We start from the raw sequence: 23,843 nt of genomic DNA on the forward strand, positions 1-23,843 counted from the left end.
TATCTTATGCTGGAGGGTTTTTGCGGGATGCTGGAGGCCAAAGCACTCGGTACCATCGTCGCTGGAGTCGGCCTTACACTGAATCTGCATCCCAGTTCCTAGCTAAATTCCAACTGGGCATACTGTGGCAAAAATCTAAACATAAGACGCATAAGATATGTTTCCCCCTGCAATCAGTGAATCGAAGGTGAGCTCCCTGCGCAGTGTTGTCTCGGGAATCAGATTTCCATGTAATTGCGATTGCGTAGAAATAACAGAGCGCGGAGACTTGGATCTGGGACATGGCTGAGCGAGCAGTGGTCAGCAGGCAGTGTCTGAGCATGCCAATCGCTAGCGGTCAAAGCCCCCGTTATATCCTTCCGTCTCGCTGCTCAATTCATCCGAATGGAAGAAAAATTCGGTCTTGCAAAATTGGCAGGGGCCGCGCGAACGCGTACCCCCTCGACCACAAATTATGACGTCCACTCTCCCACTTGGGGAGATGGTAGACCAACGCGCTCACCAAGTGCAATGTGAGCCATTGATCTAGGCCACGGCCATTCCTGATCGGCCGTCGACCGCGTCCAGGTAAGTATGTTGCAAAGAGGGCAGGGGCGCCCCTTATGTAACCTCGTCTCCGCTCCGACACATCTCCGCGCAGCGAGGTGGTACTAAACGAAACGCACCTCCTCACCTGCCGCGCGAGCGCTGGTGCAGTGCGGGAAGCCGATTCGATGCTTTGATGGGCCAACTTTAGCGGCCCATTAGAAGAGCCCATAACGCCCGGTGATCCAGCCCCGCATTACTTGTTGCTCGCGCGCGCCAACCATTTCGGGCTCGCTCACCGGCGCCACCGCTTCCAGAATCTCCCTCCCTCCCTCCCTCGGTCCCTCCCTCCCTCTGTCCGCGGGGGCCCCCTGTCCGCGGCCGCTCGCAAATCTACAATCCACCCAATGCCGTCGGGGTCGGGCTCCCGGGGGAGGCGACCGCGGCCTCCGGGGGAGGAAGAGGCTGGTGTGGCGGCTCCCGTGGTGGTGCACGTGAGTTCGTCCAGCCCGGGCGAGGAGGGAGGCTCTTCGTCGGAGGAAGAGGTGGGGAGCGAGGGCTACTCCGATGAGGGTGCGAGGGGGCGTCGTGGTGGCGGTGGGGAATCTAGGGTTTCGGCGACCGGAGACAAGGCGACGGGGAGAGGAGGCAGGGCAGAGGGGCCCTACGGCCTTTCCAGCTGCTCCATTTGCATGAGCGAGTGGACCGCCGATGGCCCGCATCGCGTAAGGTTAGGAGGAATCGTGTCATAATTTTCGTGAATTTATTAACCAGCTCGCTGTCACGCCTGGTTCTGAGCTTCTAGATTGGTACTGCAGTTGCGGTTTGCTGATCTCATACTAATATGGGTTAGCTGAAACCACAATTTTTTAAATCGACTTGCTGTGGCTTCTTATCGGTCGTGGTTTATGTTCTATATGGTGATGTATTTGCGAGTGGCCGCTTTCGAATCACGAGCTCTGCCATAGGGTGTCGTATGAGTGAATATCCATGAATGTGGGACTTCTATGTATTTTGAAGTCTCCGGATCTGAATATAACTGTTATTGATTCTGCTGGAGATTACTTGAGCTGTCACTCTGCCTGGTAGGCAACTTGATTGGACGCTAGGAAATTCTAAAAAAAAAAAAAAATAACATTACAACTTGTATGTCTGGGATTTGTAATTGTTATGCCAAAAAAGGGTAGCCGTCTTGCTAGTATGGAATTGTATGATCTGACTAGTATGGAATTGTATGCCAGAAAAGGGTAGCATGTGAAGGGCCATGATTTTTTTTATCATTAGGGCATTTAGAAAATTGTTTATTATGCATAGATTGTACTTATTATGTGTTATTGCGATTGTTTTGATTTTTGCTCTTGAAGACCTTTTTTTTGCTTCAATATTTTATTTATTGTTTCACTTACGCTGATTTGGTGGCATATACCTCTATGTTTTCAAATCATTATGAGTGGAGGATCTTAAATTGCTAACTTTGTGATGTTCCACAGCCAGTTACATTCCTTGTGGGCATGTCTATGGCAGATTTTGCTCAGAAAGGTGGTTACTGCAGTGCGGGAAGAAAAAAGCACCGGTATGCTGACTAATGAAGGGTGGTCTAGAGTTCAGAATAATATCTTCAAGTGTTGTTGTGGGGAATCCTTCTTATTGATCCAATTCGTTAATTTTGTATTTATTCAGTGTCCTCAATGCAGCAAGAGATATAAACAAAACAACATTATCAACCTCTATGTACCAGAGATTGTTGTTCCAAATAATGATCTTGAAAAGGTTTTTTTTTTTTTTTTGCCTTTTTACTTTTCCTTGGAGGTATTTCTGACCATCTACTGAATCTTGTTTGATTTATGCAGCAAGTATTGTCATTGAGAGACAAAAATGAATCTCTTGAGAAGCAAGTAAGCTCCCTTTTTTCATACTATCTGCATTTTTTACTTCAATCTGATATTAGAATCACTCTGTGCCATCAACATGCTCACATGATTGTAAAATTCTGTGAAATCAATTTAATAATCTAGTTATTTGCACTATGTGACGTGTCTGTCTTAACACCATCTCAGTTCATGTGATTAGTGATTAATAATGAGCCTTTACCATTTTATGAGAAAGATGTAAATGTTTAGGAATGTTAGCTACTGCCTCATTCAATTTCTGTAATCATCTTATACAGATATCAAAATTACCACAAGTTGCATATTCTTTTCTCAAAGCTTGTGCTTTCTTTATGTTTCAATGGAGAAAGCAAAATTACTTGCGGAGATAAAAGAGCATAAGGTACTTGTACAATTTAAATATTGTTTCGCTAATCAAATTGAATAATATTTTCTGTATATAAACCTCATGTTTAATCCTTTATGTTTCCTTATATGATTTCAGAAGCAGATTGTGTTGCAACAAAATATAATATATGATTCGAGCTCAAAGAGACAGGTATCATAATAATGATTAATCATAATAATAAAGCTTTTATGTTAACGATTTTTACAATAAATTGTGAAGAAAATGGCAGAGCACTCATCAGATGGAACGACAGATGCAGAGCCAATCGCCTCACTTACGGAGGACATTGACTGTAGCAATCTTTGCAGTTTTGTTCTCCAGGTTTTATTTTAGTGTTGTCTGACTGCCTCTTTTTGTTATGCTACCAGATCTAAACTATCATGAGATTTATTTTCTAGTTCCATTTGGTTGTGTGGCTTAATGTGGTATGACACAATGCACTTATGATGTGTATAGTATATGCTTGTCATGCCAACTTCAGTCATAGTTAGTTGAACATCAGCATCACTATAGAAGTAGAATTATAAAGGGACACCGAGTCACAATTGGCAACTATGTTCTGTAGAATGAGTTTTTTCTTGACGGAGCTCGAGTCATGGGCATAGATGCATCCACCCAAATTATATTCACTTCTGGAAGGGCACATGGAGTAGGTGCTGAACATGTCCTTACAAAGGTACAAGTCTAAATCAGATGCTTTGCCTAGACTTCCGGTGAGTTATGCTTCTCACCACAAAGTTTGGTTTTTTATTGACCTTGTGCATCTCAACTCTTAGTTTCGGCAGATCAGCATGTTTGCTAGACAGGGAATGCAGAGAACCCACCTCTCTCCTGATACTAAAGCTGTTAGGGACATCTGTATACTGCCTGGGGGGCATGCTGTTTTTGCATCACTAAGCAGGAAATTGCCACTTTTCAGGTCTATATAGAAAGTGTGAAAGTTATATTTCTCACTGTTGTCTTAGTAACATTTACTCTGATAGCTGACTTTTGTGCTTATGTTTTATCTCCCAGCATGTCAACCAACAATGTTGTCCTTCAATATAATCTACCGGTGATTCTTTGACCTTGTAATTTCACAAAAAATTGCAACTATTTTTATGCCCTTCCTAAACTTTTTTAGATATTATAGATGATTCTTTCTTTTACTTAGGGCTGGTTATCTACAAGTCTGCTCCATTTTTTTTTTCTTCTCTTGTCATAGCTCTAGCTCCTGGATATTGAAAATGCACCGTACATTTATCCTGACCTGTTAATCTTCTGTATTTAATATCTCGCAGGTCCTGGTTGGTCCTGTTCAGGGGATCATACTAGTTCGACTCACAGTTATGCTGGATTACAGGTTGACTTTTCAATATCCCTTGTGATTATTCTTAATCTTTTTGTGCTCTTTGGAAGTATGACTAGAAATTTCTCTATTGAATTTACAGAATGGCGTGCTATTGGTCTTTGATATTCGTCAAACTTCAGCACCTTTGCATTCTATGATGGGTCTATCAACGCCCAGTCCATACAATCCACTCTGCTGTAAATGACGGAAGCAAATTTTAGAGGATCCGGTTTTACAAAAAGCCCCCTCCCTTTCGATGACATGTGTCCACTCTCCCTCTCTTATCCTTAGTTCAACCGTTGAATCAGAAAATGGATGATATAGATAGGGCCTCACGGAGGTCTTTCTGGGCATGGTCTAACATTTGCTTCCGTAGAGGACAGTGGTTCCAGAAAGGTTCTTTCTGCTTCTTCTATAGGACCCTGCATTTGGGATGTTGATGGCAGCGAAAATAGATATGTCGTTGATTGAAATGTTCCTGCACATTTTTACTGATATGCTGCTAATGGTATTTGGAACTGTAGGTTTTGGTTATTGTAGTTCCCATGCTCACTCTTTGGTCTATTTTCAGGCTAAATTTGCTAAGCGGGATGGAAAATCAAGGGGTCTGCATTTCTCTTGCATGCGTCCCTCCATCAAGTGACCTACTGGCTTCCTACCGTCCGAAAGTTGAGTTGCAGGATTATGGCGCCACACCTCAAGCGGTTACACCCCTATCATCGGCACCCACTGGTTCAGGAAGTTATGACACCACGCCCTCATGAAGAGGACAAGCAGCACATCCTTCACCAATGACCAAATCTGCAATGGCAATGTAAGTGAATTGCGGATGTCAAAATCCGCAATCATACCGTGTGGAGGCAATCAGCATCTCTTTGCCTATGGTGATGAGTCTCTGTATGGGGTCCGGACTTGGAGGCTGCCTTCGTTTCAGAGGTTCGCTGATCTCAGCCCCCACCGGCAACCAATCCTTGATCTAAGGTTTGCAGAGAGTTCATCCGGGGAGAGGTACCTTGGGTGCTTAAGCGCCGAGAAGCTGCAGGTTTTCAAAATTAGGTAGCATAACAGAGGCAGTCATTGACTTCATTCTTTGTTTGGTGAAACTTGATGTCATTCTTTTAGCTTGTTTCTGGCAGCTATGCATGCTAACACATTAATACGAGTACTTCATTAACTTTATTGTACGAGTAACAGATCGCGTCTTGCTCTGTACAGTGATCACTAAATGACCTAGTGTGGTGTAAAACAATGTAGTCCTATCCTACCATGTTGTAGAAGGCTCCGGCTCCAATATATCAGTAGAGAGTATAGAATTGAATATGCTGGTGTTCTGGTGTTGTACTTATGCTTCATGGTGTCATAAATCAAGGAAACAAATGGGTAGCAATCTGTCACACCTTTGATGCTTCCTTTTTATGCTCGGTGCACTGATATTTCCAGTTTGTACCAATATCACCATTGGCCATCACTATAGTTTTTAAATGTAACATCAGACATTCATTTGTTCTTTTCTGTACCTTGGTATTTCTTTAGAAAATTTAAATTTCTTTTTAAGAACATGCCTTTTTTAGGAGAATTAAAACCCAATATGTTTGGATTGCGAATTGTAATTGCATAACATTTACAACCCTCAGCTTTGCTGTATAGCAGTGCAGCATTGGAGTAATCCAGTTGTGCAGGGTCAGTAGAGATTGGTGCTTCTTGATCACTTCACACGCCTCAGCTATCACCAGGGATTTCAATTTTGTTTTACAAATTTTTTTATTCATTGGTGAAAGGATCGAAATTTACAAAATTTCGGTCATTTTTCGTCCCGGTCTGTGGGTTTCATATGTTAGTAAAATAAAATTCTAAAATTAGATATTTCGTTCCCTTCCGAAATTTGTGAAATTTCAACAAAATTTTAGCGAAATTTTAATCCGTAACTATCGCATCGTACCAACGCATACAAAACGAAGCAGATCGAAGTGAAAGTGAAGCTAATCACACATAATTGTGTTGAATTCAGAGTTGCAACAATTACATTATATAGGCACACATGAGAGAAAGAAGCTGGACGGTCATGTATGAGCAGGAGCCGGAAGGGCAGGAGTTGGATGGCCATGCATGCGAAGGAGTCGGACGGTCAGCCACAGAAGTCAAGGAGATGGATTCTCTGTCTAACACGCCCCCAGTCAGAACGTCGCTGGAGCGGACGTTCAGACTGGACCTGAACTCAGTGAATACCGACGTCGGAAGTCATGTGCGAGGAGGCCCCGGAGTCCATGTACTAGTCTGTCGTCAGCGGTGGTGTTAGCGTCATAGTGTTGAACACGTTTGCCAGAGACGACTGGTCCAGGTCCCATGCTCGGACATGGGAGTCCAGGCGGGAGGAGCGGGCGCTGGCGGAGGAACTTGAGGCGGCTGCAAGTAGTAGGGGGCATTGTCATTGGCAGCGGCGGGTATGCCACCATGGCGTGGGGCATGGGCGCACCGCCATGCGACTGCGATGCACTTTCTCCCGAGGGGCGGGCATCGGCGCTCTGCTGTGGTACGGGCCACATTTGGATGGTGCCCGTCCATGAATTATAGAAGGAAGGCCACCCGGAAGAAGCGCTAGTGGTGCCGAATTTGTCGCCCCCATTGTTGCAGCGTCATCGACGATTGGCGCTACTTGACCTGCCGTAGGAGCCAATGCCATCATGCGTCACGGCAGGAGGCACTGTGGAGCAGTCGCCCGAGGCGGTAGCTTGGCCGCGAGTGGGATGAGCGCCCCCTTTTGGGCCAGATGGGGTGGTGGCGAGGAGGACAGTCGTTGATTGCTGAGAAGGGTGCGACGCCATCTTGAGTTTCTTCATAAGGAGGTCAGAACAAACATCGAGGAACGTCGGGAATGGCCACTGTCGCTTGAGGAGAGCCGACATGTATACGAACTTCTCGTTCAACCCGTGCAAGACGGTGAGGACAAGAGTGCGGTCAAGGACAGGCTCGCCGAGGGCGCCTAGAGCGTCGGCCATGCTCTTCAGGCGGCAGCAGTTGTCCGAGATGGTGAGGTCGCCCTGGACAAAGGCACGGAACTTGGCGTCGAGGTGCAGCGCGCACGTCTCCCGGTTGCCGATGAATTGCCCCTCGAGCGCTTGCCAGACAGTGCAAGCGGTGACGCCGTTCTCCATTACGATCTTGTAGAGGTTGGGGGTGATTGTGCCGTATAGCCACTCGAGGACGACGCAATCCATGCGACACCAGTCAGCGGAGTCGGGGTGGACGACGTCGAAGAGGACGTGGCAAGTCAGCGAGTACTTGCCCAACGTGATGAGGAACCAGCCGCGCCATTTGTTGTAGTTTGATGAGCCGAGGTCAAGGACGATGGGCACCAGCGCATGAGTATTCTGGACGGCGACCGCCTGGGCATGAATATTGGCTATGGCGGTGGCTTCGTGGAGGACCAGTGCCCGGGCGACATCATCATCATGGGCGGCAGCCTCCTCGTGGGTGCGGGCGTCGGCCTCGTCACGGACTCGGGCGGCGGTCTCCTCATGGCCGCGGGCTGCGGCGGCCAAGCGTTCGCGAGCGGCAACGGCGACACGGGTGGCGTCATCGTCGGTCATGACACAACGGAGGTGAGATGGTGGCTAGGAATGAAGCGGAAGCGCGTCGTCGTAGGATGCAAACACGGATGGTGATACCATAAAAGTGAAGCTAATCACACATAATTGTATTGATGAATTTAGAGTTACAGCAATTATATTATATAGGCACATATGAGACAAAGTAGCCAGACGACCATGTATGCCCAGGAGTTGGATGGCCATGCATGCGAAGTAGTCGGACGGTCAGCCGTAGAAGGCAAAGAGATGGATTCTCTGTCCAACACACAGCAGCATTGCCAGTTTCAGCACTCGGGGTACAGCGCGTGGTCCCTGGAGGAGTCCAGGCAGTAGTAGTACACCATGGAGCTCCGCTGCGCCCACCGCATGGCGGCCTCCTGCCGCGGGCTGAGCGCCGACCCAGACGGCGACGACGGCACGGGCTGGCAGCCCGGTTGCGCGTCGGCGGCGCACCCTCCGGTCTTGAGGTCGGCAAACCGTGACACAAACGGCTGGTACCGGTAGTCCGCGCGGTGGCGGCCGCCGTCGGTGGCCCAGTCGGAGGCGTCCCAGATGGAGCCGTAGGCCCACATCTCCCGCTCCGGGAACGTACCTTCCGTCTTCCTCTCGTACCGCCTGATCGGCACGTCGTCCACCAGGAACCTGCACAACCAATCGCCCCAAGCTCGCTCATTTGCTTGCTTGAACTGCCTTCGGCCATGCCGGTCTAGCATCCATGCAGATGCAGTCGAACTTACAGGATCTGGTCGGGATTCCAGATGATGGCGTAGCGGTGGAAGTCCGCGGCGGGGTCGAACCAGAGGTGGAACCTCATCTCCCGGCCGACGATGGCGCCGTCGCCGCTGCCGCGCACGTAGACGTTCGTCTGCAGCGTGTACGGCTCCCCCGGCACCGTTCCCAGCAGCTCCATGTCGATCTCGTCGTGGTACCCCGGGTACTCCTCGCTGTTCGACAGCTGCACCCGTGCATCTCATCTGATCAGAAGCATTCAGCGACGCATGGCATTTTCGCCTCGTAAAACAGTGCTAGCGCGCCACCAAGAGAGAGAATTCAGCATGCAGGATGCAGCTAGCACTGCATTTGGAGATATCGATTCACTCACGTAGAACGCCGTGTTGACGCCGGCGGTGTAGCCCGGCTGCACCTTGATCGACGCGCCGAAGTAGCCGTTCCGGTACGCCCGCGCCGACTTGAACCCGCTGCCTGGAGCAACAATGGAGATCACCACTCTGTGAAGACTAACTGTTCGATCGATCGAGATCACCGTACCTGAGCTTCTGTCCATCCATAATGTCAGGGACTTGCCGTCCGGCGAGAGGGTCTGGTGCTGCGGGCCCCACAGGGTGTGGTAGCCCTCGGCGAAGGGCAGCGACCTGAACATGGCGCTGGGGTAGTAGCCGGGGGAGGGAGGCTGCTGGTGCTGCGCTCTGCAGGGCTGCAGCTGCAGCTGCAGCATGAGCAGAGCAAGCATGCATGCAAGGAGGAGAGCTGCTCGCTGTACCGGGAGATCACCAGGCCTTGCCATATGGCCACTCAGCTGGTGATAATGTTAGATGTGTTGTCTAGTGATCTGGTGTCTGCGTGTGATAAATTTCTGTTTTGCAAGGGGTTCTTTTATAGGAGAAATAACAGTAGAACTATGAATCCATGGTCCTACAAAAGTGATGGGAAGGTTGATGGAAATTGATTGTTTTTTTAAAGGATGGAAATTGATTGTTAGGAGAGAGTAGAGACAAAAGTTTGAGATTTGAGGCCCAGAGATGAGAGCTAGTGGAGTGCATGGAGAGTGAATAACTGAATATGGTCTCGGCCCCAAAAGTAAAGCAAAAGATTTGGATACTGTCGCATCTCACAAAACCACGGATTTTTTAAATATATTATTTTATTATAAAATTGTAGAAATCGTAGAAATATGTACTTGTCAATAAGCGGAGCGTCGATTAAAAACCTGTCGGTATTCCACGTGTACGTGTCAGTGAGTCCTAGAGCCTGATAGTCCTGTGTCTCGTAGATTATATTAAAAAATATATATAATGCTTTTATATGATGTTCAATGAAGATGATCTTTATATAAAAATGATAGCTATCAAAGATACATACAAATTTATAATTAAACATTTTTTCCATTTAAATCCTTTTAGATGTAAAAAAATAATTATAAAATTCAGATCTGAAAAATTAGATCTGGAATTTCTAGCCCCTTTTAGATGCCCACAACAAGAAATACAGCTGGTGTATTGTAAACTAATAAAATTCGAGTGTTTGAGTTGCAAAATCTGATCATGAAACAAACAACATAATAATTACATAACAGTAATGTTGGTCGAAAAATTTCACCATGTCTCTTGCGTTTATTCTTCCCATGGTTACCAAGTTAAGTTTCCAACCTCATACTTTCGGTTTACTACCCTCCAGCAGCAAAGAATAAAACGAACCAAAGCTTGATTATCTAGCATATAACTTTTACCACGCCTTCTTCCTTTCGATTCAAGGAAAATGGTTCTTTCCTGCATTACTCACGCTTGGTATGTCAGCCCCAACCAGGATAAATCTTAATTAGTTAAAAACTTGATTCTATGTTCAGTGGCAATCAAACCTTCCAAATAATTGCTCTTCAGTATTATCACAAAACCGACACGCGCTTCGTTGACGAACTGAAGAGAAGAACAATTTCACAGAACTGCAGATACAGCACTGATGGCATAGCCTTAAATGATGGGCTTTGTTTCTGGTAGCTCACATGTTAGATCATTTGGCTAATCAACAAGCTTACCAGGAGCACATCAAACTTTCAAAGATATGATTTGCTCAAGTGAATCTTTGCAAGTTTATCACTTGGACAGATACTGAGTTGCTGATTGGCTAATCAACAAGCTTACTAGGAGCACATCAAACTTTCAAATATATGATTTTCTCAAGTGAATCTTTGCAAGTTTATCACTTGGACAGATACTGAGTTGCTGATTGGCTAATCAACAAGCTTACCAGGAGCACATCAAACTTTCAAAGATATGATTTGCTCAAGTGATTCTTTGCAAGTTTATCACTTGGACAGATACTGAGTTGCTGAGTGAAGTAAAAAAGCAGTATTTGTCTACAGTTAAAACAGTATTTGTGTGTACTGAAGAGGGTTCAGAGGCAAGAACACACTCGTGAAGCTGAACTATTGTAGAAGTCATGGTTGCCTGTTGCCACGTCGCCATCATCATCACAGGCAGCACAGTAGGATCAATCATTAGATTCAGAGCTCCATCGCAAGCGCTGGTGTTTAGATACTGCAGCGCCAGTGTTAGATCCTGTGATGGATCAAAGGCCGCACTGCTCAGAATTTTGTCCTCTGAACTCTCAGAGTGATTGATCAGCTTCAATTTGCAAGATATTAACTAATCAAAACGAATGACGATTTTGGGAGGCTGTTTTTGCAGGTTTGCTACTATATATTGTCAATTTGCATCTCTTGTGTTAACTGCATTTCTTGTGCACTGCATCAATATGATGGAAGGGGTCACATCTGGAGAATCTAACTTCCCTGTAGATGCGTCGATATAGCCATTGCACGCCTGCAACATTCCAAACGAAACCAGGTGCACTTTCAAACCAATGAAACCTTACGAAATTGCAGTGGACCCTTGCTCCAAATCTGTTGTAATTTATGTGCAACAATTAGGTAGATGAGCTATATCGTACATGCATCTACTCATACTTGGGGCAATGGGGCCTCCATGGCATATAGAGCTGAACAGCCCCCCTTTTGCTTTACTTGCCGACGCTAATGACAAAAATGTAGGAATGCCGAAAAAAATAAAGCTCGGGATTCCCTCCTGGAACAGAGAATCATGTAAACTCCAAACTAAATTCCTAAATTTTCAGTTTAAAGAGAGAAATTCTGACTGTAACACTTCTCCTCCTCTATCAGATTATCAGCTTTCCAGCACTTCACTGTTCATGCATATAGACAGGTGCAAACATGTGGCCTGAAGGGTGCATTGTTCATCAGTTCATGAAGAACCTTTCTGCAAGGTACCAAGGCTGTATATCTCTTCAAATTTTTCACTATTCAGTGGTTGATTAGTCACACATTTCTTATTGCTTTGGGCTGACAAAAACGATGTGTATGGTCGACTTGATTACACGTCACTATATCAATTATATTTGCCTGATCACTTGCGTAGACGCGATTCTCTCATCCATTTAGCCTAACCCTGAGAGTCCGCTGAGGACATGAGCATAGATTGGTCAACAAAGTTATGTAAGTTCTGGCTTTCAGATTCCTCTTCTTATTATATGTCAGGAACAATATGAAAATTTGATTTGATCTGTCACAATTATCTTATCAGACTAACAAGGGAATGGAACAATGCCCCTGCAGACACTGTACTATTGTGGCGTAATGGGACTATGGCTGAGAATAACTAAAGCAGAGAGCTAAGACCGCTGAACTTAAAGAAGCATTGTGCCGTCATTTTTTTTTTTTGGAAAGGAGCATTGTGCAGTCATGTCAGTAGTGGATTCAAATGCAATGTCAGATATGTTTAATTGTGAGATTGATATGACAAAAATGAGTCATTGTGGGGAGTAGGAAGATTTTCAGTACACCTTAGCCAAACAAGCTGAACTACTTACAAATTAAGCTGGAGCTACTGTGAAAGAATCAGCAGCAAATATTTGCATTATGCCTATCGAATTGGAGCATCTCATGGTGGATTTGTGACCAAAATCTTCTCTTGTGCTCCAGGATGTTTTGCAATCCTAAACTCTAAATGTTCTCGTCTAGGTGTTTGAATGGTCGTATATGATATTTGCTCAAATCAGAAGAAGAATTGGTAATTGCTGGAACTAATGTTAACAACACGAAGCTAAGCAATTTAATCAGACAAGTAAAAGAGGAATGCTCAAAAGTTGAGCCATAATCTGACACAAAAAGAGGCTTTACAAAGATCATTGAGAGGCAGAGAGGCTACAATTTACATTAGAATGCGTCGTAGTTGATATGCTTGTGCTGTTGTGCATTTGTTGCTGCGTTGTCATTGGAACACCAAGCATTTCATCGAACAGAATGGGGGCACCAACCTCAAAATCCTAATGACATGGCACCATGGCAGCGGGAAGGATCAGCAGAGCGGGTACAGCGTCCTAAGGGTGTCGACGACCGAGCGGAACCCGTCGCGGAGAGGGACAACGGAGATGCCCTTCCTGGGCGCGCGCAGCGCCATGCGGCACCCCCCCTCCCCCCTCAGGACCTCCGCGGCGGCGCGGGCCGCGCCCGGGTGCGCGGCGAAGAGGCGCACGAGCTCGTCTGCGGGGCATCCCAGCAGGGCGCGAGCGGCGCGGTCGAAGAGCACGACGTGAACGACGCGGTCGTGCGTGGCGACGGAGAGGGAGCAGGCGGTAGACGAGCGCGGGCGCCTGGGTGGCCACAGGCGAAGCAGAACGCAGCGCGGTCCGGAGCGCGCCGTCGCAGTGCGGGAAGGAGAGGTCGGAGGTGTCGGCCGCCACGATGGTGCAGAACGGCGGCGTCCATGTCGCCGCCGCCGGCAGTGCAGCTGACGAGAGTTTATCTCCTTTCGCGGCCCACTAGTATTAGCTATTTTTATTTTTTAAATCAAAATTTGATTTAAAAATAAAATAATGAATAGCTCTTCGGACAAGCGGCCGCTCAATTGAATCCGAAAAAAGAAAAAGCGACCGCTCTCTCTGCATCGTTGATTACCAATCGGACGGACGAAAATTACGTGCACCCACTGAATAGCCTGGATCTGCGCCTGCTTCTCAACCGGGTCGCGCACTCGTGCCGTTCGGACCAATCCAATCCGGGCTCGCCTCCCGTGTCGCGACCCCACCGCCGCCGCCGTGCTCCGCCGGCGATCTGCACCGGAGCACCCTCACTGCTGCACTCCGACCTCGCTGCGGAGAGCTTCGGTACTCCTCCGTCGCGCTGCTGGAGATCCGCCCTCGCAGTAAGCCCTAGCCTTGTTCGATTTCAATTGTGCCCGTACTCCGTAGTTGTGGCTCGAACTCGAATCGTGGCGCGAGGTTTCTCGCCGTCGATGCGCGCGTACGTTGTTGGATTGTATGGAAATCTGTTCGGCGTGTTTGATGTTACCTATGTAGATGGGCAGCCCTAGGGTTCTTTCCCGGACGCTTGTGTGCATGTTCGTAGGACGGAGGGGTGGAACGGAATTCTTGAATCACTGTTCATGAAGAAATCGTTGTGTTGAGGTTGTTGTAGCCTTGTAGGGTGGGAGTAGGCGCAGCTGAAACTATATTAAAGTATGATGGCATGTTGTAGATAAGGTGGGTATGTTAGAAAAATAAAATCCATATGTTGTTCGTATGTTGTGAGCAAGGGTGGTAGGAAGTTGAGTATTGCGCGACTCGTGTGAAGTACTGTTGGAACTTGAGCGTGCTCTTAGGTGAAGCTTGGTGGTTGTTGTTGGACTCATGGGGTTGGATTTCAGTCTGGTTTTGTTCTGGACAGGAAGGAAAGAAGGAAGAACAGAGGGTTGTGGCGTTTGTTGGAGTGTCGAAGGTGGTGATTTTGTGGTGTGGTGTTGCAGTTTGGTTGGAGCTTGGAGGAGTTTAGAGGGAAGAGTTGACGATGAGCAGCCGCAGCCCGCCACCGAAGGACCGCAAGATGCGTACTGAACGGACCTCATACCGTGACGCACCGTACCGGAGGGACAACCGTCATGGTCCGAGCAGGTTTGAACTTATTTAAGTCAAACGAGACGAGTGTTTGACATTCTTCATCCAAACATTACTTCTTCCTCTCATTATCACGTATATATTGGCCTAAATGCTACCTGTATAGGTCTTGCACATAGTTTGGGTCTTGCACATAGTTTAAGTTTGTATGCTGGATATATAGCCATAATTGTTTATTTGATTTTGATATAAATGTTTGGTATAGTTCTCCCATTATAATCACTTGTGTGTGCACCATCAATAGATGTGCTTTATATTGGGTCATGACAGCTCTCTAATTTATCTGCAAGTCTAGTAAAAAAGTGTAAGGAACATGATTGATCATCATGTTCAGTTGCCATTATGGGATGGTGACAATGGTTTGAGAGTGCAAAATGTTGAATGAATTCATCTTGTTTCATGGTTTTAGGAAAATCCCTATGTGTGGGGTTTGGTAGTTGGACATGAGTCATGACAAGAATGGTGTAATTAGTAAACAATTTTTGTGGAACTGTAATACACCGTTATTCAGACATTTGTATTTCCCTTTTTGTTGTGCAGGTTTCATAATGATTTGTGCAACAATTGTAAGCGTCCTGGGCATTTTGCTAGAGAGTGTCCCAATGTGGTTGTCTGCCATACCTGCGGACTTCCCGGGTAAGAACTGTGTGTGATTCTGCTTACATAGATTCATGCTCTTATAGTTTTGTAGTGTTGAGATCTTCCATAATTCATTCACTAATAAGTGCAATTTGCTTGTAATGTCTACCATGCTTGTAATCATACTAGCCCTGCTGTCATAAGCATACATTATGCAGAACTCCCCACCCATTCTAGATTAAGAAATCTCAACTGATGCTGTATCAATTTCGTTCATGATTATGGCTATAATGGTTTGGTTATGTTTAATCATTCTAGGGCATTTCATGTGTCCTGAATAGTGTGGACAAGGGGTGCATGTGCCCCTAGGGGCGCAAACTCCATGTTCCACCTTTTGTGTCTTGATGATGTTCATGTCATCCTGGATGATACTTCTAGCATCACTTGGTTTAGTGAAGTTCAACCCATATTTGCAGGTAACTCATTATTGTCTTAGGCTCTTATTGCCCGATGCCCGATCAAGGGTTTGAATTTTTTTTTTTTTGTAATTTGTGATGTGGTTAATTAAATAACATACATTAATCATAACCATCTGATGGTTATGCAATAAAGACCTTGAAGCTTAAGCCATAGATAAGGCATGATAAGTTATAGTTCCATGTGACTTGGAAGGCTACACTATGACTGCTCCTTTTGAGCTGATATCTCTCTTTCAGACTGTAATTCTGTTTTAATTTGGCAGGCACATTGCAGCTGAGTGTTCTTCCAAAGATATCTGTTGGAACTGCAAAGAGCATGGCCACATGGCTAACAGCTGCCCGAATGAAGGGATATGCCGTAACTGTGGCAAGTCTGGCCACATTGCAAGAGACTGCACTGCTCCGCCAGTGCTGCCTGGAGAAGTGATTCTTTGCAGCAACTGCTACAAGCCAGGGCATTTTCGTGAGGAATGCACCAATGAGAAGGCCTGCAACAACTGTAGGAAGAGTGGCCATATTGCCCGCAACTGCACCAATGATCCTGTTTGCAACCTGTGCAATGTCGCTGGCCATTTGGCCCGTCAGTGCCCCAAATCTGATACATTCAGTGAGAGGGGTGGGCCTCCTCCCTTCCGCGGTGGCATTGCTCCCTTCCGTGGCGGCGGTGCTCCCTTCCGTGGTGGCTACAGTGATGTGGTCTGCCGGGCCTGCAACCAGGTTGGCCATATGAGCCGTGACTGCATGGCTGGCGCCTTCATGATCTGCCACAACTGTGGTGGCCGTGGCCACATGGCTTATGAGTGCCCCTCAGTGAGTCTCATGGATCGGCTCCCCCCTCGCCGTTACTGAAGGACTTCCAAGCGCTTGTTCAGATGACTGTGCCTTTAGACCCTCTGTGTCATTAATACTTAGTTTCATTTGCTTTATATTTCTCAACAATAACGGATTCTAGCTGTTTCAGCTTCATAACTTGTCAGCTTTAGATGTAATTCTGGGATGGGCTATTTAACTGTGATTGTCTGTTGAGTATAACTTTTCTAGATGGAATACTTGTCCTACTACTTATGAACTCCAAATTCAAACTTGAAACACCAGAGCATGTGTTATGCTCCAAAGCTATTTTTTTATTGGTCTAGAGTTATTTTCTGATAGGACTTGCAATATTGTAACTGATGGTCAATTACCCCACAAAACATATATTTCACTTAGCCGGAGGAGGAATTGACTAAGGATTAACATGGACGCGTATGCTACAGTTGCAGCTGCTGATTACCTTTTGCTTGCTACTGTAAACTGGGCGACTGGGCCAAGGAGCTCTCGAATGAAAGCTGGAATATTGAACACTGTTTACTTGCTTCTTTATCTATAAACTTTTGTTTTGCCGTGGTACGTCAAAAGTTTAGTGTTCAAAACTCGACAAAATTACAAGATCAATTTCTGGGAAACCAAACCATATACAGCAATTGATTTTAACAAATCAAGCATAGATCAAACTCGATGAAAGGCTATGTCTGAGAGTTGCATTGTTATTGGTCAGTGAACAAGTTCCATTGAACTTCACAAACACAGGGAAACAAGAGGCTCAGCAGAAGGCTGTCTGCCTGTTTCAGAAATCAGAACACCACAGGTGCCCAACTCACAGATCTCCCATTTCGTAATGCCACAGTGAACTCGATCCATCGTGGAGACACTTAGGACGCCTTGCATACGGCGATCTAATCTGACTTCGTGTGGCTGAATCCATTGCCATCTCCATTCTCGCCATCATTTTGCCCCAGGTCCTTCAGCTTCATTTAGGTGGGGGGCAAGAAAAGAAAAAAAAAGAAATTAGCTACTTAGTCAACTCGATAGCCTATTTAGCATATAGTAATCTTAAACAATCAAAAACTCGTTGGCGTTTCATAGGTGGCGTAGATCATGTTTGAACAAGCTGTCAACAGTAGAAAATACCTTTGTTAGGTATGCCTTATGGAATCTGTAACCCTGAAAGAGCAAAGAACTCCACATCAGAAATATGACACTTCAAGCACTTCTTAATAGCGCCTATGTGTGATGGAGAAACTTACTCTATCAGTCCCATATAGATAATCACAATACGTGAAAACGGAAGCAAAATTGCTTTGGCTCTGGCCTCCTACATAGTGATGATAGTCATGGTATTCTGCTCCTCCATAGAATGGAATATACTTTGTCGGGCTGAATGGGAAATCAAAGCTGCAAAATGACAATACAAATTATATTTTTCCATGTAAAAGTTGCACGTGCAATGTAGCTGACTAGCTGCTATGCTGCATTAAGAACTATAAAACATAAGCAGTACCTACCATAAAATTGGACAAACTATGGTATATCCATATGGCCAAGTACAGAAAAAAAAAATAGCATTTTAGAAGTTATAACTGGACTGTATACAAAGGAGAGCAGATAAGAAAAACACAGGTATCAAAATTGTAGATTCTGATCCAATATAGCATCGGCAAAGATTCTTCAGGGTATCATATTTTTATGACATGGTAGTGAACTTCAGCTACATATAGTAAAATAACATTTCTCATTGCACTGAGTAAAAGGATAAGAAATGTACCAATACAAGATGAGAAAAATGAAGCACTAAAGATTGTGCATTTTTATCAAAAAGAAAATATATATATATATATATATATATATATATATATGCATTGCAAGGTCACAATACTCCAGCTAATGACATGAGTTGAGGCAATCCTGATACGGTCAATACATACAGCATGGCCCATTCACAGTCACTTGTGTTTAGACAAGTCCAAAATAAAAACAAAAGCAAATTCCCATCCACTAAGATACAAATCAAGCAATGTAATAGCTTCTAAATGGTCCACCAGTAGACACACCAGGAGTCTATGAGTGAAGATGCAGCAAAGTAATGAACGTGAATGCTGAATTTGCCCAACTGCAACTAAGCAAACTATTGCTCTCCCTAGCTGTCCATTTCTCCCATATATAGTAGTAAACATGCACATTGTTATTATTCAGATTATCGTAAGCTTTGTACTAATATCGTTTTAACTATTGCATTAAGGAATCATAGGTTGTATGTTTTTTCTTAGCACAGTGAAATGGTAATTAACAAACACTAAACGTGCTTTCGGTACAGATTTTCAAGTTTAATTGACCTTAAGTAAACTGAAACTACAGCTCCAAAATTGAACCGAAGTGTAATTTTGATCTTCCATTTTTCTTTTTTTTTTCTTAACCCCGAATAGTAAGAGCCAATTCTAAAATTATGCTCTATAGTTCTTCATTACTTGGTCTTTATCAAAGCAGTAGATGATAAAAAAAATCCAATTCCTAGGAAACCTTATAAAGTAACAGACCGGCTAAGAACTCTCTGACAAGTCAATTATACAGACATCAATATCAGTCCAATTCAGCTAACACTACAATCAATGACACAGTCTCCTCCAGAAACAACTCCATTCAGTGCTACCAGCAAGTCAGCAGTGCCATCCAGCTAACATAGTAACATCACAATCACCCACCAATTCCACCCATGAATACATCAATCAGTAGGAACAAAAACTAATCTCCACCAAATAAATACAATGCCACACACATCGTTACAAAACTATGACAAATCACCAGTCACAAATTCTTAAAAGTATTCCATAGAAGGGAAAAGCAACAAAAACTCCTTACCCGCTGTGCGTATCGATGGCCTCCACCTGGCGGAGTACAATCCAGAGCCAGAATGTGATCATGTGGCCAGGTGCAATGGCAGGCCCTGCGAAGGAGGGGATGCCAAGCAAGAGCACCTCGGCCCAGTGCGCGTATGGAGCTGCGAAGCCAATGGGTGCCGTGAACTCATGGTGGACGTGGTGAATCTTCTGGTACCCCCACTCACCGTGGAGCAGCCGGTGGATCCAGTAGTTGAGATAGTCCTCAACCAGGAAGTACACAAGCAGCTGCGCCGCCATCTCCCCCAGCGACGGCAGCGGCAGCCCCGTGTGAATTCCCACCATCTGCGTTGATCCAAGAAAAACATCTTTTATATGAATACACAATCTTTATCACGACGAATGAAATGCAGGAGGGGGGCATCAAAGGAGAAAATTTTCTTTTGTCTGACAAGAATGGGTAAGCTCAGGGGAATCTTCTACGTGGGACACATCTAAGAAGGGTTCCTGGAGCAAAACCCAAATCACGAACTTTTCGAAGGAGTGGGAAACATGCAGAGAAATGTAATTGAAATTCTCGCATATATGAACATATAGATCAAACGGGCACATGTGTGGGAATCTAAGTGCAAGGAACTGTAAGGAAACGCGATCTCTTCTGCAGAATCTGCCCAAACCCCCAAATCTCCGGGACAAATCAAACACATTGCGCAGTTAACTGAACGATAGTGGAAAGCAAGAAGTAGCCGACCTTGACGGCCGGGTAGGAGACGAGCTGGAGCGGGCCGATGGCGAGGAAGAAGACGCGCAGGACCTCCTTGTAGCACCGGACGAACTCCACCGCCGAGAGCCGCACCCGGGGCTGCAGCTTGTACGGCGCAACGGCGGCGGGGGCCCGGAGCTCGAGGAGCGCGACGGGGAGCGGCGCGAGCGTGAAGACGGCGAAGAGGAAGAGGATGTTGCAGCAGTAGAGGTGGTAGTCCGGTACCGCCGCCGTGTACCGGAACCACAGCGCCTCGGAGGGCGCCATCGCCCGCCCCAGCGCCGCCTCCGCCTCAGCTGCCGTCGCGTAGGGCAGCATCTCCGGCGAGCCGAGGGACCCGCTTGCAAAAGAAAAAAAAACACCCAACCTTTCCACACTTATCCGCGATTCCCGAGAATCGCAGGGGGTGGATGGATATCACCGCTGCCCCCTCCGAGGCGGTTCGGTTCGCCGGCGCCTCTCCTCCGTTCCCTGCGCTGGAGGAGACGACGAGAGGAGTGAGTGGGCCGGCGGAGCGCTCGAACAGCCCGCCACTTTATGCCGTTCGCTCGCAGTGACCGACATGTGGGTCCGGGGTGCCAAGCCAATTTTTAGTCTTTCCCGTCAATTTTAGCTGTCATTTGGTTAAAGGCTAAATTTTGGTCAGTTTAAGAAAATTTTGGTCAGCCCACGTACAATAAACAACGAAGCTGGCAAATTTTTAGTGATTGATTCGCTTGCCCGCGAATTAGCTTGGCCGGACCGGCAGCTGTGCTGACGTGTCAACTTTTGATTGGTATATTGTTTTGAGATTATCAAGTTTGTAATGATAATATTTGTTAAACTATATATTTGATTGCAAATCCGTTCGAACATTATACTCTTATAATTAAATATACAAATCAAGACCTATGTTAATATATTTTTACGCTAAAAAAATAGTTACATGTAGATCCCACCTGTCATACTCATAGCTTTCGAAAAATTTAGCATAGCTTCAATCCAAACACTCATTTCTATATTCAATTGTGACATTGCCTTAATATTGGCTTGCTCACGAATCAAACATAATTTTTTCATCGAATTTTGATATTGCTCTAATTTTGACTATAATCAATATTTAATTAGGCCTTTTTGCATGTAACCAAATATACCTATGGGCCTGAGTGGGATGATACGTGTTCACTTTCTCTTTCTTTTTCAATCTAATTATTAGATTAAAGTATGAATGACATAAAAGGGTCTTATAAGGATGTTTGCGAACAAAGTTATGTAAAATTTGCTTTCAAGTTTGGCCTCCTTGGCGTGATGTGGCATGAACCGTTGGATGGATCCCACGTGGGGCGCTCGTGGCTGGCCGCCCGTGTGATGTCCTGGGCGTGGAATTCTGACACGCCGGATGCCCGGACAGAGTGTCGTTCTGGAGTGATCGATAATTCTGGCACGCTCTGGTTTAGAGACGAACCCAGAGCTTGTAATCTGTGGGTGCATGAACAGGGCAGTTTAGGAAGATCTTAATGAGATGATGACCATCAAAGTGAAATAAAAAGATTCTAGTTAATCATCTCACGGTGAGGTTGTGGAGTTGTGCTACTAGAATGCCGTCTTACGTGCTTGGATTCAGGCATTAGAGTCCATACTTACAAAAGCGCGAGTGTCCTAATCCTTCGTAATTCTAAAAAAAACAGTTGTGTATAGATAGTTGCGTTTGAGTTTGAATAGAATATCACCATATATATTTTGTTAGACGAGGTGATTTGATTTCTTATTTAGCAGTATGGTTATGGCGATCGGATTTTTGGTTTAGTTGGATACATAGAACTTAGATGAGTTAGTTGAAATTTTGTGTGACCCGCTTATATATATTTAGTTTTTTATTAAAATATAATCATGTGAGATTTTATTTTATTAATTTAATTATAATAAATATAATAATATAATTATATCATAAATCAGATAAATAGTCTAAGAGCTAATATAATGGTACAAGTGTCCGTTGCTTGCAGGACTCTTTTGATTGTTCGATTCCTTTGACAACAATATCCTGTACCTCTGATTAGGATAATTACCTCCTGCAACAACGTTGTTTTAAGACCAAAGGTACATTCTGCAACAACGTTGTACGCATGAAGGATGGTAGTTATGGCCTGTGTCTCCTTCATCGTCAACTGGAGACTTTTATGGTCAGAATCAAAACCCCAGAGAAAAATGTTGCGAGCAGTACGTTCTTGACGGTCCATTTCAAAATTCGGTGCGTTTCTGTTTTAATTTGGTGGTCCCTTCGATCCCATCCCCACACACCACACGGATGAGATGTTCTGACGTCACGTGCCGTCGCTAACACGTAGGACCGAATCTATACATTAGCGATGGAAGTCATCGTAACATCAATATCAGAAGATCAGATCCCACGCCACGCGCGCTACAGCTACCTAGCTCAGATATGGACAGCCCTGAGCTGAGCTGCCGTGCCTCTCCTTTTTACGCCTCTCGTTTTCCCATTTTGAAACGAAAAAAAAAAATACGGTGTCATTTTCACCATCTCTTTTCTCCCGGCAGCTTCTTGAAAAGGCATGATTTTATTTGCATGGCAGGATACTAGCTCGTATGTTGGATTGTTGGTAGTACAATTGTATAAACACAAGGCCTGTATGTATAAGGGCACTCTCAATACAAATGTCTTAGGACACGTGTAAAAGGGTGATGTGAGCCACCTGTGAGAGTTGCTACTTAGGATTTCTGATGATGTGATGAAGTCTTAATGATAAGAGAGAAAAATGTAGTCTCTTGAGTAAGAGACCGTCTGAAACACACGAAGCGAGACTAAATGTCTCTTGTAAAGCAATTATTATGAGCCAGTGTAATTTATTTGCTTTGTTTCATGGAATACAAGAAAATGAACATCGACCAGCCCAATATATTTCTTAACTTATTTTTTATGTTGTGTTTAACTTATATCTTATTGTAGGGTTGAAAGGACATTCCTAGACCTAAAAGCTAGCCAATGAGTTGAGAGACACCTCACTTTTAAATTGAATGTATTTTTCTTTCACAACCAATGTTGATTTATTCCAACAATCTCCCCTTCACATATTGGTGTCTATCAGCCCTTTCACCGTACATGGACAGTATCTCATGCCATGCCCCATTAGCACAAACGGTATATCAGACCTTCGCACATACTTATGTCTATCGGGTCGAAGATTGTTGTCCATACCTTGTGGGCCGGACTCTAATACCAATTATAAAATCAAAATGACTTTTCTACACCTAAAATCTGGTCAATAAGTTGAGAGGCTAGTCACTTTTAGGTTGAGCGTATTGCCTTTCAACAACCAATATGAGACTATTCAAACACTTATGGAAGGCACTAACTGCCTCTCTCTTATTTAATTCTTTGCAATATTTTAAATAATCATACTCCTTCTGTCCCAAAATATAGGATGTATAGGATTTTAAAAAGTCAAACTTTGTAATTTTAACCAACAATTAGATAAATTATACACATGTTTTAATGTACAAAAGTTATATCAATAGATCTATATTTTATAAATATTTTAATACGATATTAATTTTGTAAAAAATAATAAGGATTTTTGTCTCTGAGACACTGATAAAGTGTAGTTTGGTCCACACCACACTATGAAAACGTGGCTTGGTCCACAACACACCGCCTCGATTAAAATAAGTATTTTCAGCTGACAAGGTGAGAAAGTAATCTCGAAATGACACAAATGCCCTTGGTCCCACCTCTCAGCCTTTGTCTCTCTTCTCTGTTTCTCTAACCCCTTAGCCAAAGTAGCAACACAGTCAAGTCCGGCAAAGCGGACGTAGATCCAGGTGGCATGGAGCTCCATCATTTACCTACACCTCTCTGCCCCTCCTCACCTCTGGATGCCGTGAGCTCCACCATCAAGAATAGGGCCATCTTATCCCCTCGCAGCCTCCCTTTGCTCTGTCTCTCTC

At 44.9% G+C, this 23,843-nt stretch overlaps 5 protein-coding genes, 1 non-coding gene and 2 pseudogenes across 9 annotated transcripts; 3 read left to right on the forward strand and 5 right to left on the reverse strand.

Annotated features, from left to right (window-relative positions):
• Positions 1-415: 415 nt before the first annotated feature.
• Positions 416-575, reverse strand: LOC133904194 (U1 spliceosomal RNA). The gene has a single exon (XR_009907427.1). It is a non-coding gene; the product is annotated as a U1 spliceosomal RNA (small nuclear RNA).
• A 357-nt stretch (positions 576-932) lies between these two features.
• LOC133904010 (uncharacterized) lies at positions 933-4,357 on the forward strand. Its single transcript, XM_062345497.1, has 12 exons — positions 933-1,255; positions 2,020-2,098; positions 2,206-2,295; positions 2,376-2,420; positions 2,761-2,796; positions 2,899-2,952; positions 3,022-3,123; positions 3,368-3,478; positions 3,579-3,721; positions 3,817-3,856; positions 4,083-4,144; positions 4,233-4,357. Exons 1-12 carry the CDS (start codon positions 933-935, stop codon positions 4,288-4,290), a joined length of 1,143 nt encoding a protein of 380 aa, XP_062201481.1. The 3' UTR covers positions 4,291-4,357.
• Positions 4,358-4,392: 35 nt separating this feature from the next.
• Positions 4,393-5,541, forward strand: LOC133904166 (uncharacterized; annotated as a pseudogene).
• Positions 5,542-6,765: 1,224 nt separating this feature from the next.
• Positions 6,766-7,719, reverse strand: LOC133904011 (uncharacterized). Its single transcript, XM_062345499.1, has one exon. It carries the CDS (start codon positions 7,717-7,719, stop codon positions 6,766-6,768), a length of 954 nt encoding a protein of 317 aa, XP_062201483.1.
• Positions 7,720-7,871: 152 nt separating this feature from the next.
• LOC133904163 (xyloglucan endotransglucosylase/hydrolase protein 31-like) lies at positions 7,872-9,472 on the reverse strand. The gene is made up of 4 exons (XM_062345672.1): positions 8,989-9,472; positions 8,822-8,922; positions 8,457-8,674; positions 7,872-8,361 (listed from the first exon to the last, which is right to left on the reverse strand). The coding sequence occupies exons 1-4, from the start codon at positions 9,242-9,244 to the stop codon at positions 8,004-8,006; spliced, it is 933 nt and encodes a 310-aa protein (XP_062201656.1). The 5' UTR covers positions 9,245-9,472; the 3' UTR covers positions 7,872-8,003.
• A 3,053-nt stretch (positions 9,473-12,525) lies between these two features.
• On the reverse strand, positions 12,526-13,419 carry LOC133904012 (uncharacterized; annotated as a pseudogene).
• Positions 13,420-13,480: 61 nt separating this feature from the next.
• Positions 13,481-16,597, forward strand: LOC133904165 (zinc finger protein GIS2-like). Of its 4 annotated transcripts, none has more exons than XM_062345676.1 (4): positions 13,533-13,676; positions 14,277-14,421; positions 14,965-15,060; positions 15,746-16,597. In XM_062345676.1, the coding sequence occupies exons 2-4, from the start codon at positions 14,318-14,320 to the stop codon at positions 16,329-16,331; spliced, it is 786 nt and encodes a 261-aa protein (XP_062201660.1). In that variant the 5' UTR covers positions 13,533-13,676; positions 14,277-14,317; the 3' UTR covers positions 16,332-16,597. The 4 variants fall into 4 exon arrangements, with proteins under 4 accessions (XP_062201661.1, XP_062201660.1, XP_062201659.1 ...); XM_062345675.1 differs by having other exon boundaries at positions 13,534-13,676; positions 14,198-14,421; XM_062345674.1 differs by having other exon boundaries at positions 13,535-13,676; positions 14,178-14,421.
• Positions 16,598-16,966: 369 nt separating this feature from the next.
• On the reverse strand, positions 16,967-20,426 carry LOC133904164 (very-long-chain aldehyde decarbonylase GL1-10-like). The gene is made up of 5 exons (XM_062345673.1): positions 19,887-20,426; positions 19,158-19,480; positions 17,549-17,696; positions 17,433-17,465; positions 16,967-17,269 (listed from the first exon to the last, which is right to left on the reverse strand). Exons 1-5 carry the CDS (start codon positions 20,214-20,216, stop codon positions 17,198-17,200), a joined length of 906 nt encoding a protein of 301 aa, XP_062201657.1. The 5' UTR covers positions 20,217-20,426; the 3' UTR covers positions 16,967-17,197.
• Between the last annotated feature and the right edge of the window lie 3,417 nt (positions 20,427-23,843).

The sequence above is a fragment of the Phragmites australis genome, chromosome 21 (genome assembly GCF_958298935.1).
Source record: "Phragmites australis chromosome 21, lpPhrAust1.1, whole genome shotgun sequence".
In the NCBI taxonomy this organism is placed as follows: Eukaryota; Viridiplantae; Streptophyta; class Magnoliopsida; order Poales; family Poaceae; genus Phragmites; species Phragmites australis.

Excerpts from the sequence above, each read along its gene's own strand:
- LOC133904010 (XM_062345497.1), top strand. The coding sequence starts at position 933 with ATGCCGTCGGGGTCGGGCTCCCGGGGGAGGCGACCGCGGCCTCCGGGG. Across the intron at positions 2,296-2,375 it reads CAAATAATGATCTTGAAAAG|CAAGTATTGTCATTGAGAGA; the intron begins GTTTTTTTTTTT and ends TGATTTATGCAG. Across the intron at positions 2,797-2,898 it reads CGGAGATAAAAGAGCATAAG|AAGCAGATTGTGTTGCAACA; the intron begins GTACTTGTACAA and ends ATATGATTTCAG.
- LOC133904011 (XM_062345499.1), bottom strand. The coding sequence starts at position 7,719 with ATGACCGACGATGACGCCACCCGTGTCGCCGTTGCCGCTCGCGAACGC.
- LOC133904163 (XM_062345672.1), bottom strand. The coding sequence starts at position 9,244 with ATGGCAAGGCCTGGTGATCTCCCGGTACAGCGAGCAGCTCTCCTCCTT. Across the intron at positions 8,675-8,821 it reads GCGTCAACACGGCGTTCTAC|CTGTCGAACAGCGAGGAGTA; the intron begins GTGAGTGAATCG and ends GCACGGGTGCAG. Across the intron at positions 8,362-8,456 it reads TGGAATCCCGACCAGATCCT|GTTCCTGGTGGACGACGTGC; the intron begins GTAAGTTCGACT and ends TTGGTTGTGCAG.
- LOC133904165 (XM_062345676.1), top strand. The coding sequence starts at position 14,318 with ATGAGCAGCCGCAGCCCGCCACCGAAGGACCGCAAGATGCGTACTGAA. Across the intron at positions 14,422-14,964 it reads AACCGTCATGGTCCGAGCAG|GTTTCATAATGATTTGTGCA; the intron begins GTTTGAACTTAT and ends TTTGTTGTGCAG. Across the intron at positions 15,061-15,745 it reads CATACCTGCGGACTTCCCGG|GCACATTGCAGCTGAGTGTT; the intron begins GTAAGAACTGTG and ends TTAATTTGGCAG.
- LOC133904164 (XM_062345673.1), bottom strand. The coding sequence starts at position 20,216 with ATGCTGCCCTACGCGACGGCAGCTGAGGCGGAGGCGGCGCTGGGGCGG. Across the intron at positions 19,481-19,886 it reads TCTCCTACCCGGCCGTCAAG|ATGGTGGGAATTCACACGGG; the intron begins GTCGGCTACTTC and ends GGATCAACGCAG. Across the intron at positions 17,466-17,548 it reads ATCTATATGGGACTGATAGA|GGTTACAGATTCCATAAGGC; the intron begins GTAAGTTTCTCC and ends TTGCTCTTTCAG.